Raw genomic sequence first — 14,344 nt, 5'->3', positions numbered from 1 at the left:
CTTGCAAGCATGAAAGTGAATAAATGTTACACAACATTTATTGAATAACCTGCTAGATCAATTCACTCATCTGAGAGCTTCCTGGTGATGTGTCAGTATTTTCTGTGCTTTTGAATGAAAAGAAGCTTAGCACAAGTGGCAACGTGCAATATTCACATGTTGTAAAAAGCACACATAAGCGAAGAATTAGAAATTATAAATGGGTAAATCATAAAAGAATTAGAAATTATAAATGGGTAAATCATAAATGACCAAAACCAACACTGAAATGAGTTAAACAGAGCTCAAAATTATGATTCTGTGGATCAGCTCTAGTGACAGTGATTATTCTCAATGCATGGCTTCTAACTTCATCACTGTCTGCTTTATAGCTGGCAAAATCTGACAGAAGTCTCAGGCTCCTGTTACCAAGACTGAAAATAGAGAAATGAATTATTTTATGTTTTACCTTCCCATGTTTGCTGTACCTTAACCTGAACACCCTCCTCCTTTTCTCTGGTAAGCATTATTCAACTTGCCATTGCATTTAAAAGAAGTTACTTTCTCTTTTTTTTTGACCCAATTCCTCACAAATATGCATCAGATGGAGAACTGGATTTCATCATTTCAAGTTCTACGATGTTTTTATGGCAGAAAAGTTACATTTCCCAATATTCTTAAGTTTTTACATCAGCAGTTAAAAGGCCCTTTACTGGTGCAGCTGCTGACTTGTGATTGGATGTCTCAGAACCACTGGCCACCAGATATTACTCCTTCACTTGGAAGTTTTTTCATAGTGTGTTACAGACCACTGACCTACAGCTTTGCTCTCATGGAATTGCTTTCCTGTAATGTATGATGAAGAGCAACCTTATGAAAATTAGGAGACCAAAAGGTAAAAGGAAGATGAAAAAGGAAATTAAAAGCAAAAAGTGTTTCCTTGTGGGTCACCACTTCAGAGGTCTGACCACAGTAGAAAGGCATGCCTGTAACTGGAAATGAACCAAGACAGTCTCGTGCCTCAACTGCAGAGGTCAGGCACACTATGGAACAAGCCTGCTTCGTGTATTCAGCGATGTTGATCCCTGTGAAGCCTTTTAGGATGCCCTGCTGATCATTATTGCAAGAAACAGCACTACCGTCTTAAAAAAAGGACTCTCTGCCTGCTTCATGGCTGAAAGAAACCAGAGAAATAGCCCTATACAACTTCAGGTATGACATTTCTTTGGTCATAGCTTTGTCAGAGATTGTGAAGCAGAAACTGAATTTCATGATTCAGTTTGCTGCTCACAAAGAAGTGCTTTACGTCTGCCTCTGTGCTTTCCAGTATGGAAAGGGCAATGCCCAGAAGCCACAGAACCTTACAAGCATATAAGCCCCATCCAACTAAGAGGTGCCTGCATGCTGGCAGTGATGCCAGCCCCCATGTGCAGAGGTGAGGAGAGCTGTGCTATGGAGAGAGAAGCTGGAGGAGTCCACATGCACCACTCTATAGGTCTGTCCAGAAAAGTGAGAGGCAAGTCTAGCTTTCCTATACAGCCAGTCCTATACAGAGCATCAAGGCAGGCTAATAAAGGGAAAAAGGGGGCGGGTGGGAATGGTATAAAAAAAATAATCTCACATTTCAAAACACACCTGTCTGCTTACTAAACATTATGGTAAGTGGTATCTAAGAAATAACAATTGAGAAAACTATTGAGGAAAAGAAGAACCAGGGCTGCATTCCAAAATAAAAGCACTGGAATAAAACATTTCCCTGTACAAGCAGCAGTGGTTTCACTGAGCCTTCCTCCCCATCTTTTTCCACTCAAGAGGAGGTAGACATATATAAATAAATAAAATAAAATAAATCTCCCCACCCCACAGCCCCCAATCAGCCTTGCTGCTTAGATATGCACAGGCATTATCTGCACACACCGTGGCTGCAATGATTGTGTGGATAGCGTCACTAAGAGTCCTCCCAAGAAATCCAATAAAATGGATACAGTTTGCATACAATATCATTTATGATCATTTCTAACATCTAAACTATTATTTCATGCTCTGTTACAGAAAAGGACTAAGTATTGAAAAACAACTGTGCTTCCTTTTGTTTCTCAGCTTTTGTCATTTTCCACAAAGATACAACATTATTCAATAAATAACACTTCATTCAGACCAGTGGGAGGGAGTCCAGTTAAGACTCTCCATTTCCATTTCCTTTACACTGCTATACTGCTCACATCAGTCTCCTACTGTAGAAATAAACAGATGAAAATAAAATAAGCATTTAAATCACTATGTTTAACGTAAGAACATTTTTACATCTATATTGTACTCTCTTTTCCATAGCACACACGATAGCACAAACTGCTATAGTACAGTATAGAGAACACAGTCTTTTTTGTGTCCCATCTTCCGAAAGTATCAAAATGCTTAAGTGTGAGGGTTTTTTTCCTTCAGAGTTTATTTTCCTAATTATTCATTTATCTCTGCCACACCAATAATGTCTTCTGCCATTTTGTGTGCAATCATTAATTACAATAACACTTCTCTAATTTTAGCATGGAGGAAGAACAACACTCAAGAATTTAGAAGTCTCTGTCCATCAACAGAAGCCATCACACTACACTGAAAATCAAACAGGATAGTTTGCAAAAGCAATTTCATGAAACTTCCAATGCACTTGGATTCAACTGAGCTAGAAAGATGGCAAGACCATTGTTCTGGGCACTATTCTGGCAGTTTTGATTCCTGTCACAGCCAGTCCAGGAAGCTCAGTGACACACCACGTTGCCGTCACTATAGTTTACAGTGCTTTCTCAGCCCTCCAAAGCAGCTTGCAGTGTTTCTGAAATGTCAAAGTTGCTGACTCCCAGACACCATGTATAAATGGCTTCTTGACTTTTAATACTCAAGCCTTACCTCCACCCTTTGCCAAAGTATGGTCAAATTTAAGCCACTAGAGCCTTTTTTTTTTTTTTTTTTTTTTTTTTACAGTCCAAGTCTTTAACAACTGGAGACTTACTGGTGATATTGATATGAATTCAAGCAATTACTTGCTATAACACAGTGATTTGTCCAAAGTAAAATGAGCTAAAGGGATTCTGAAAATGAGGGTGAACATCTGATACTCACTCTTTTATTAAGTCACTGGGAGCCATGGTGGAAACAGCATTGTGCAATCATTCAACGGAGAGTGTGGCTCATCTCTGGCAGAAACCTGTTCATTTCCTTCCTCTCTTCCTATCTTCTACCAGTTCGGCATTATTATTAACCTGATAAGAACAACAGAGACATCATTAGGCATACTTATCTTTGAGAGAGCTACAGGCCATAGGCTTTACAATTCTGTCCCATTTTATTCCCATAGCTATGAACTCAACCAACCACTCTTACATAGCTCTTTCCAGAGCCCCCCTCAAACCATGGAACCACTAAGGAGCAACCACAGGAAAGCACCAATAAAGACTAATATTCTATCAAAATATAAGATTGTGAATACAGGTACTGCAAGAACTCAGGCAGAGATGTCTGCTCTTTTCTCTGTTTCCTTTTTCTCCTTGTTTCTTCAGTTTTATTGGACAGGGAACTATTTACATAGACAAAATAAAAACTAGGTCTTTTCATCTTATAGCTGCTGTGTAGGAGTTGAAACAGGGAGAGGGACTACATGGCCTTTTACTTTTTCCATTCTCATTAAGAGCTTCCTGAGGTGATGTAAAATAATGTAACTTCACTGAAGTCCACAGAACTCCTGTGCTTTACACTTTTTGTGTGTCTGACTCACTGGATCTAAAGCAGAAGTGTACGAAAATAGAAGAAATTATTGAGCAAACTCATGCAGGAAAAGTGCTGATGAAATGTCTGCTACTATAAAACTGCGTGTTTAGATCTTATCACGTTCTTGGAATAGTAAACTAATTTTTCTCAGACAAAATTCCTCATATCTCCCACTCATAAAATTCCTGCTTCAGATTGCCCAATTTTGCATATTGCAGACTTCCACTATCATTTGGTTTATAAGGATGTGATATTATAGCATCCTTTTAACTGGAACAGCGGTTTTTACAGCAGTCATGAAAAATGTTGCTATAGCTCTTTTTTTTTTATTTAATTTTGGCCACGCAAAACAAAACATCAGCTGATTTTGAAGCAAGTCTGGCATTTGTATAAGGACTTTGTTCTATTCTGTTTAAAGTTCTTGTTAATAGAGTTCATAAAACTATTTTCATTTTACAAAGCGTTTGAGTTTCTTATTCCTGTAATTTAAAACAATGAGCTATTTTGGGAGGGGCAGAACAGGGTGGATTCGATTTAAAATTATTCCGCTGCTATGCATTTGTAGCTAAACAAAACTCTAAATTATGTATTAAAAAAAACACAATATTAAAAACCCCTGCCAAAACCCAGGGCTGTTTTACTTGAGTGGATGGAAAAACAGTGCCATAACAGAGGGAAAAAACTCTCACCTCACCCTGTGGGACAAATACCTGCAGGTGAGATCAACAACATAATCAAATAAAGAAAATAAAAGAGGGAGGTAGGATCTATTCTTATTAACTGTTTTGGCAATCTGTTTCAAAATTCGGCTCATTTGGTGAGAACAAGTCAACAGTTGCCAGATATTCAGCAGAGGTGATTTTAAGATTTACTGTGTACTTACAGAAATTCACTTTTCCACTCGCTCAGAGAAAATAAATATGCAATAAATAATAACAATGAACAAATAGGCAGGTAACTATATTATCATTACAAGAAAGAGTTGATAAATGGGCACAGTATTTTGGCTGGTGATTTTCCATAAAATCTTTTTGTACTACTGAACTAATGTAATGACTAAAATTTCTTACAAAGGAGACTCTTCACCCCTGCTTCTTGCAGGGAGGCTATTTGCTACCATTAGTTCACACAGAAGCATTTCATATTTGCAATCCTGCACTAAAAGCCAAAGCTGGTTCCACCAAGCAGCCGGAATTTTTGTGTCCAGATGAAAAACACTTACTACACCTTGCTCTTGGACATGCAAAGAGATAGTGACTCTTTCATACCGATAGCATGCAAGACAGGACAATTTTTTACTTCTAGTCAGCTATTAGAAAGTCAGAGGCATATTTTCATTCATAGTCATGATTTAAAAGGGAGTAATACGTGAACCCTGAGCTACATACACATCTGTGGAATATGACTAACTTTTCTTTCACATTAAAAAGTCTTTTTGTTTACAAGTAACCTGCACAACATTGCTCTTTCCCAAATGAAGAAGTCACACCCAAAAGGTTCATCCAACTGAAAAAGCAGTAAGTTCTCATCAAAACAAACCTCCTCCTCCAAGCCCCCTGCCTCAGCAGCCTGCCCTTAACCACACAGAGCACAGCCAGCGTCACATTTCCAGGCTGATAGCGAAACAAGCTCTCAACCGCAAGATTGCAGAAGTACTAGAGAGTTCATGACGTTCACTGGGGACTTTGTTATGGCCATTAATTTTACACGAAAGGCACTCCCATATAACAGGAGCTGCTATCAGGACAAGGCTTTAACCTAACAGATCCGTTGAAAAAGAAAGTTAAGACTTCTCCCTGCCATCAGCTATAGCCAACCATTACCTCTGCATGGTCCGCCCACAACCAATGGGCCTGGCTGTGCACACGACACAGTGCCTCTCTCCTCTGGCCAAAGGCTCCAGGAACGCTGCGAGCTGTGTCCTGCCTGCTCATGCAACGAAGGCAAAAACATAAGCATCACCAGATTGTCACCCGAAGAACCCTCCTAGAGATGCAGGCGCCTCCACGCCAACACGCTGCCCAGCGAATCCTCCGCTGAGGCAAACCTCACACAGCATGTAAGGTCCTTTCCTGACTGGCTGGCCTTCTCTGGAAGGCTCCAGAAGGGGGCAGAGCAGCCAATCACAGCTCTCGGCCCTCCTGCGGGGTCTCTCCTCAGGCCAGGCAGACAGCGGGCCCTGCTGAGGCAGGGACGTTCTCAGGACTTGCTGGACTCTGTTGGCCTCTGCCAGCGCCTCTCCTCCGGCCAGGGCCAGGCCACACCAGCCCTTCTGAGCCACAGGAAACTCTGGAGAAGCCGCTGCTATACAGTGGGGCTGGCAGCATGGCCAGGGCAGGCTATGGAGGAATGCTATGAGGCAGCAGGATGAGACAGCAGCGAGAAGAGGTGGTAGGAGAGGGGCACAGCAGTGCTGAGGGGGCTGCATAGGGTGGGGGCACAGAGATACCAAGGTGCCTCTGGAACCCCCCGTCAGTGCTGGGGCAAAGCCTGCTGGTGGTTGGCAACCAGGATAGTCCAGGTCTCCCTTTTCCTGTCCTCTTACTGATAACGGTCCTTGACGTTGGGGTAAGGACTGAGAACTTGTGCCTAAACTCTACCCTTTCCTCACTCCCCTGAAAATGGCCCATGTTTCTCCTCAAACTAGGAGAGCTGCAGGGTTTCTGCTCTGAATCTGTTACTAATTCTGAATAACTGCCAGGTAGGTCTATTTAAGCAATCCTCTTCCTTCAAGGAGGAGGTTGAGCTTGAACTCAACTAAAATTTCTTATAAAAATGTTTTCCCCAGCATTCCTTTTTCATCTAGGAACAAATAGGTAACTCCCAAACTCAACCTTTTTATTTGGAAATGTGTAAACATTTCCCGTAGATACGCACAGCAGAACAAATGGTATGATACGCCTGCATCAAAATGATCTGACTCGATTCAGCATTAAACCACATCCTCCCACGCTGGTCGTATGCCTTATTCCTCCCTTTGCTGCAGTGGCTCAAGTCCCACAGAGCGCTACAGGCTGCACTGCTAAGAGAGCAGACATGGAGCACTGTGGTAGACGCAGGTTACCAATGAGCCCGACCCAGAGGGGAAGTGTTGCCTGAGAACCTAAAGCATGTTTTTTCATAAAGTGCAGCAGTAGCATAAGCAGATGTTGCTCCTGAATAAGACATTTTCATGTGTATGAAACCAACTTTTTAGTCAACCTAGCACCAAAACTATTTGAGTTTCTGCAACAGATGTTCACTTCCTCTCACACGCCCTCAAACTCCAAAACTTTCCATCCAGAACAAAAGGCTTCCAAAGAAGCCCTCCTGCTTTCTGACCATCTCTGTCTCAGAGAAAAGGTCCATCTGGACTAAAGACAGGAATTGCGCAGGAAATAGTCTGGAGAAACATGTTCCAACAAAAGGTAAGAAGCACCACAGACTAACTGCTTTCAGATCTTAATTCAGATGCATTTCTTTACTTTTGCTTGATAAATTTGTCACACACGCAACTCCTTTGTTCATTCAGGCATTAATCTCCGTAAAACTGGCTGAGCTGTATCTTTTGCAAGCTGAGAATAATAATGAAAAGCAAGTTATTTTCATTTGTACTTTTAAATAATTCAGAGGCAGCAGAGTGCTATAGGGAGGAGAGTTTTGACAGAAGGGAAGGCGATTTCAAGTGTATTCCCTGGCAGTTAGTTAAACCTGTCACAACCTATTAGAATCCACACATGAACTCCATCTGTGGAGCTGCGGACCAAACGGTGTAGTCTCGCTCTTTCCTGTCACTTGTATCGCTTCCAACTCTACAGCGCTTTTTCCTTTTAACAGTTCGGCGCCTGTTCAGCTGTCCCTAGCAGTACAAGCTCCAGCATGGCACGCCCCGAGCCGTTAACATCCGTCAGAGGGAACGGCCCGTGGGAAGGGCTGGGAGCTCAATGGTCGCCCAGGCCGCGGCCGGGGGAGGCCGCCTGCGCTTTCCCGCCGGCGGAGGGGTCCGCGCCCCCCGCGCTGCGGCCCTGGGAGGCGGCGGGGGCGGAGGCGGAGGGTGCCACACGCTCCCGCGGCGGGCGATTTGGACGCGCGGCGCCCCCCCGCCAGCCAATCGGCCGCTTCCTTTCATTTGCGGGCTGCTGCCCCGCGCGCAGGCCGCGCTGGCGCGCACAGCCCTGCTCGCGCGCCGCCAACCTGATCGGCGCAGGATGTGGCTTCGCGGTGACGTCAGGCCCAGATGTTTTCCCAGGCCACGCCCCGCAGGGGTCCGGGCGACTCCGAGGAGCGATAACGGGGAGAGCTTATTCTACTGTCACAACGCAATGGAAGGGCTGGGGAAGCCGCATCTTCATTTTATCGCGTTCTGGAAAAAACAGCATTAATTCATACTCCAAGCAACAAGCTGCCAGTGCCAGGATCCGTCTGCTCTTCTTCTTCTCTTCCATTGGACTTCCAACGCTTTTTTGATTTAGGGACAAGCTGGGTGTGATCGTCACGAACAAAGTGTGTTTTTGATGGCTGCTAAATCAGCCTTTACTTCTACAAAGAGAACCTAAGAAATAAGAGAGGGAAAAGTCTGCTCGCATAATCTTTTTAAAAAGGGAAAGAGCAGCATTGCGTGGCTTTTTTTTTTTTTCTCTTCTGTTTGGATTTCTTTTTAAACTTACAAAAAATGGCAACAGCAGCATATGTGGATCATTTTGCAGCAGAGTGCCTTGTTTCTATGTCCAGTCGTGCTATTATCCATAGTCCCAAAGGGGAGCCTGATCCCCAACCTGATGCACCAATACCTCCTTCATCAGATGGAGAAGATAAGCGGGAACTCAGAGAAACCGGGAAAGACAATGGATCATCATTACTTGTGGTAGCTAGCATTTTAGCAGATCTGAACCAGCATGTCCCAAACTCACCCCCACTAAGGATGGAAAAAACAGAGACCTTTGATATCACAGAAAAAATACATATTTCTATTGCTTCTAAGGAGTTTGGGGAAGAAAGTGTGTCTTCGGCTGGTAAGCGTGGAGGAGGAAGAGCAGCCACACCTACTAGCCTGGCTGCAGTAACTGAGCCAAGCCCCAGACAAAAGAACAAACGCACGAGAAGCTGGACTGACCCTGGATCACCCCAGAAAAAGCACAAATGCCACTATGTGGGGTGTGAAAAAGTTTATGGCAAATCTTCCCATCTTAAAGCTCATCTAAGGACCCACACAGGTTAGTTACAATCCAGCCAGAGATTTATTTGTTACAGCTTGGTAATTAAAATGAATGTTGAAAAAACAAAACCAAACAAACTTGTGTTTGGCCACCATTATGGTTTCACCTCTCAGAACTCAAGCTCGGGAAAACCAAACAGCAACACAAAAAAAAAAAAAAAAAAAAAAAAAAAACCTCTGGGAATAAACCCTTACTGGGCATAGATTCAAAGCTCATGTTGCCCTTTTTTATTACTTAATGTCACAGGGAATGGCATGTGGGTCATCTGTGTGGATTGTACCAAGCTGTAATTTTTAGCTGCTAGCCTTGTTCGGTGCATCTTCTACTTCCCTTTCCAGTGCTTCTTACCCTCCCCCATGTACTTTTTCCTACCCCATGCTCCTGTGACTACCTTTATACCAGCTTATCACTTCCTATGGAAGCATCAGTACTCTTGATATTTTAAAATTAAATGTTCTAGAGGCACCTGAATGACTGTGTGTCTGTTTCTTTCTTTAGCAGACACTTGTGTGAAAGCTAGAGTAGGCAGGAAGGCAACATGAGTCACAAGGAGACATTTATCGTAAATGTAGAGAGAGGGGGACGTGGGCAGTCTCAACAAAACTTTTGGCAGCTGGGTAAAATCGATTTCAAAACAAAAAACATTTGAATGCAAACACTAACTTGTTCTGATCAGTGTTCAATGTTTACTTCTTGGCGACGACTCATCTGACCACTTTTTTGTTGCTATTGTAATTTATGAGACACAGACATAGAAAAAGTGGAAGTCTTGCAAGCGCTGTGAAAGTTATACACTGAAAGTATTAGGAGGGCCATCTTGAAACAGGCCCCATGACTTGCCAGACCTCGTGCCTCTGCCTGGTGCTGGGGAACAGGATGGCTTCCAGACAGACAGGGAGCACCAAAAATCGAGGACACCGATCTCTGCTGAAGGCACTGATCATAGCATACATGGCGAGGCACCACACCAACTAGAGCAGGCTTGTGCAAGCTGTTCCACTGAGTAATTTCAGCAACAAATCAGTTTACTAAGATCTATGGTCAGTTCACTTATAAAGAGCATTAAGAAAAAGATCCTCAGAACTAAACATGACTTAATGATTCTCGAACAGTTCTAGCTCAGAGGTGGCAGCCTCCCCCACACCAGCCATACCTCTTCAGTGTGCCTCCAGCTTTCCCTGCTGCTGTCGCGAGATAAAGCAAGAGCCCTTCTAAATGGAGGGTATGTTTTGCTCTCTGTGGGAGAGAAGAAAGCCCCATCAAGTCCGAGCACACGGATGGACAATTCCCTGTGCCGCACAGCCAAAGGAACAGCATGTTCCTGGCACCCCAGGCAGCCTGTCCTGCTTTGCACTGTGTAACTGCTTTTTGCCTCCTTAGGAGTTATGCAGAAAAGGTGCTTCCACTTGGCTTACAGGCAACTGTCTTCATCAATTTTCAGTTCTTTTGCTTTCTTATTTCTGGCATTTGCCATTGTCCTAAGAGTGAAAGATAAATTTAGCAATGTTTCTGGGCTCCCAAACCAACTGGAGACCAAGAAGGGGAACTCCTGTCTCTGATAAAGAGAGGAGGGCTGGGCATGCCCGCCCTACGGGGAGAGGAGAGGGAGGGCCGGGCCGTTGGGGAGTGTCGCTCCAGGCTGCCGGCTGAGCCGAGTCATTCGGGGACGCTGGCTTGCCTCCAAGTTCTCTGGTTTTTTTCTTTTCTTTTTTTTTTTTTTTAACTCTTCATTTCCTGTATTTTTTCCAGGTCTGTAGGGCTTAACTGGCTATTGCTGTAGCTAATGTCACTGAAAGAAGAGAGCGTGTGCATGTCTGAGAGCTAGAGGAAAAGCAGGGAAGGGACTGGTTTTGCCCTGGGAGTGGCAGGACCCTCGGGGACTACAGCTTCTTTGTTTTCTTGCGTCTCCAGTGTCTGTGTGGGAAGCTTTAAACAAAGCTGCCAAGTTTCCCTCCTCACTGGCAACAGGTCTGTCTCTGTTTGGATTGAGTTTTAAATAGGCTTAAATGCCTCTTGCTCCTCTTGCAGAGTGTTTTCTAAGATGTTTGAATTTTTTTCTTTCTTTAAAAGAAATTATGACAGGCTTGAAAAAAGTTTATATTACACTAGGAGTTAAGCTAGCAGAACAAGCAATGACTTCCAGGACTGGCAAATGTTTGGTTTTACAAAACATGTAATGGGTTTTACTGATTTAGAACACAGGTTTTGGGTCTCCTCTGCTTTCCAGTGGTCCTGAACTAGTTAAGTAACACGTATACATCAGTCTGCCCATCTGTCAAATGGATAGGGTGATGGCTATCCACCTCACCAAGCAGTGGTGGAAGTACTCCAAGTACACATGCAAGGTGCTTTAAACAGCTTACCCCAAACCTGTTTACTAAGAAACAATCAAAAACTTCTGCTATGAAGTAGAACTTCTTCCAGGTGCTGTATGACTAGATGAGCTGGTATTTAGGGGTGAACTGAAGGCTAAGAACAGTACTGCAGGCTAGAAGATACTGATGATAGTGCTAGAGAGACTTGAATAGTGCAGTTTATGACCTGCTTTAGAAACTTGCCTGTCCTTGTCTGCTACTGTGCTCAGAAACGAAAGGCTTTGCTCTTCGTGCTTGGAGGAAGGATAGACTAGATCATTGAGCTTATGGCATGGCAAAGAGATACAGAGCCTTCCAAGTACTATTGGGTCAAATCCAGCCCACACTGGTAGGGACTGAAAGCTGGTACTATTTTCCAGCTGTTTGGTGCCCCATGTGAAATCCTTCTGATAGTTATAGCCAGATTTCAGTGCTCAAATGTCCAAAGCAGAAAGTATAGTGCAGAGGATTCTAATTATCCTATTTAAAGCACAAGAAACAAGATGGAACAGCCAAGGAAGCAGCATCTGCCTTTTGTCCTTAGGCCCTTGCTCCGAGAACAGTGTTTTAGAATGAAGTTCTGTATTAGAACATAATGTGCTAGAGCAATCCATAGTTTCTTGTGTTTGGTACACTAGCAGTTAAGCTATCTCTGCCTTATGAATGCTTCATCTTTATTAAATTGACAAACCCTTGAACCAGGCAGAACACATTAGTCACCAAAATCTTTGTCGTTCTCTCCACCAGCTTTCAAGCCTTTCCCCTCCCCCTAGGTTTCTTTTCATGTTTATGTTTTCCACCCTACTCTCTCACTCGATGTCCTGGCATTCAACATGATCATCAGCCACAAAGCCCTTGAAGTTTTAATGTTTACCAGAAGGTTATATTTAGTGTCAGTGGGTAGATGTCAAGTCCAAATTCTTTTCCACTGAGGTTCCCGTGGGCCTCAAAAGCTGTGTTGTGATCCACAGATGCAGCACCCTGTTTGTCCCAAGCTATATTGATCCCATTGATAGAAAAATTTCACTGGCACACCAGTTTTAAAAATCCTCTCCACTCCTGAGAAAATTGCTAAAAACAAAGGACTTCCAGAAAAATCAGATAAACCATTTACATGACAAAGTTCTCCTGCCTTTAAGCAGGTTTTCAGCACTGGGTCACTAGGAAGGTCTGGAGTCACTGGAAACCAGTTTGTCTCTTTTGATGCACCAGTGGGAGGAGAGAGACAGTGTAGAGCCTAATAGCCATCTACAGGCTACAACCTCATAAAGCATTTTCCAGGACTGCTACGTTCTGAGAGGTTGTAGAGATCCCCAACTTATTGCATTATACTACATATTTATATGTAGATAAAAACTGTCTGGATTTTGGGCAGGGAATCACAAGAATCCTATGTATTGCAGCCCTCCCCCCCCCCCAATCACTGTGACCTCTCAAGCTTTTAGCCATCTTCATTAGCATGCCACCATGAATGCAGAGAAAGCACAAAATAAACTTTCATTTAATTCCATTGAAATGTCCTTCTAAACTTACTAGTTCTACTCACTAAGCAGTACATCATAACGCAGAAACAGCTTTTCAGTCATCACAACTGAAGGTGTTTGCACAAGTTAGCATAAGCTGAGGAGATGTGGGCACCAGTCTCAGTCTGGAGTCTTACTATGATAGAGTCTTGCAGTAAAAAAAACTTGGGGGCCAGGTGGCTTAACAGTGGCTCTTCTGTACTATTGCTAAACCAGCTGACTTCTGTATGGCTGTTGGGGCACAGGAAGAAGAGAAGGCCATCCTAATTGGCTAATTATCCTTGTTTATAGATATCAGGTTAGGACTCATCCAAGAGAAAGTGGTCAAGACCTTTGTTGGTCTCTAGCTGACAGAATGAGCTTGGGCAGCTATGTATTCAGCCTGCTTAACCTTGCAGTTATAGAGGATGTGTTATTTGGTATCTGTTATTCTTTTTAGTCTAACCCTTATTCATGAAATATTAGCTGAATTAAAATAGGTAGAAAAGACTGACTCATTTCCATTCACTTGTAAAGAAATTTCCATTTCTTTACATTAAGTCTCTAGAATCACATTTTTGAGGACAACGCTAATGAACCCATATGAAAAAAGTAAGTTTTTAACTTACATACCCCTTCCCCCACCTCAATTATTATTTCTTGTTTCCCTAAGCAAATTTTTTCTGATGACTTTATAACTGGGCTATGTGAAAATGGAGAAATTCATAATGCATTTGGTATTTGAAAGCAATCTGAGAAATAAAGCAACAAGGCTCACTGTGACAAGCGCGACAACAGTATAACAGTTAGGCTGGACAAACTGGAGTAGTATTTAGCCTGTGTTTAGGTTGGTAAGGAGGCCTTTATATAAAGTAGAGATAATACATTTTAAACAGGAGGTTGGTTTTCACTTTCCCTTCTAGTACTTCTGATTTGCTCTGACTAAGTTAATTCAAAATGCAGTGGTAAAGCACAACGTCTTTGAAGTTAGTTTGACTCAAGATGCTACCTGTGTGCATGTGAAGAAACTGATTAACCAATGTAAGGAGAAACAAGTTCACAATCAGTGAAATAAAGCTTATCTTCCATTTTAGCACCTAGCAATTACCAGAAACTTAGCTGGTTAGCTAGAAAACGTGGATTAGACTTAGCTCATGTTTCCTTTAGCTTGCGGGTAGGCACACAGTGACTTTAGAAGGGGTATACATGCATGTGTGTGGCAAGCAGGCACTGTTTGTGAAGACCCAAGCCTTTGCAGGAGAAGATTACAAGAGAAGAAACTTAATCTAATGCCTCCTGTGCCACCCAAGAGAGCAGGGGAAAACAGGGCTGCAGATTGCTCTTGTCCGGAACAGGATGAAATGAGTGGGTCCCACTGATTCAATCAATCCTCTGAGCTGCCAGTTGGGCTTCTCTGGATGCCAGGACTGAATGAGAAGCTGCGCTCCCTCTAAACAGGATGCTAGAGCAAATGGGAAAGGCCTTTCCCCAATGCTGATTTCCCACAGGCAAGAGTACAGACTAAGTGAATTCGGCTGTCTGCCTGTTGCTC

At 43.1% G+C, this 14,344-nt stretch overlaps 1 protein-coding gene across 1 annotated transcript in view; it reads left to right on the top strand.

Moving 5' to 3' along the window:
* Positions 1-7,682: 7,682 nt before the first annotated feature.
* The window catches only part of KLF13 (KLF transcription factor 13), a 37,077-nt gene continuing 30,415 nt past the window's right edge, over positions 7,683-14,344 (top strand). Inside the window, exon 1 of the mRNA XM_009469691.2 lies at positions 7,683-8,933. Coding sequence (XP_009467966.2) covers positions 8,393-8,933 — 541 coding nt within the window. The 5' untranslated portion in view covers positions 7,683-8,392. The remainder of the gene's footprint in view (positions 8,934-14,344) is intronic.

This window comes from Nipponia nippon, unplaced genomic scaffold, assembly GCF_047370975.1.
Source record: "Nipponia nippon isolate SJK-2023a ecotype South Korea unplaced genomic scaffold, ASM4737097v1 scaffold_9, whole genome shotgun sequence".
NCBI classification, from domain to species: Eukaryota; Metazoa; Chordata; class Aves; order Pelecaniformes; family Threskiornithidae; genus Nipponia; species Nipponia nippon.
This window is presented reverse-complemented; position numbering and strand designations above follow the sequence as displayed.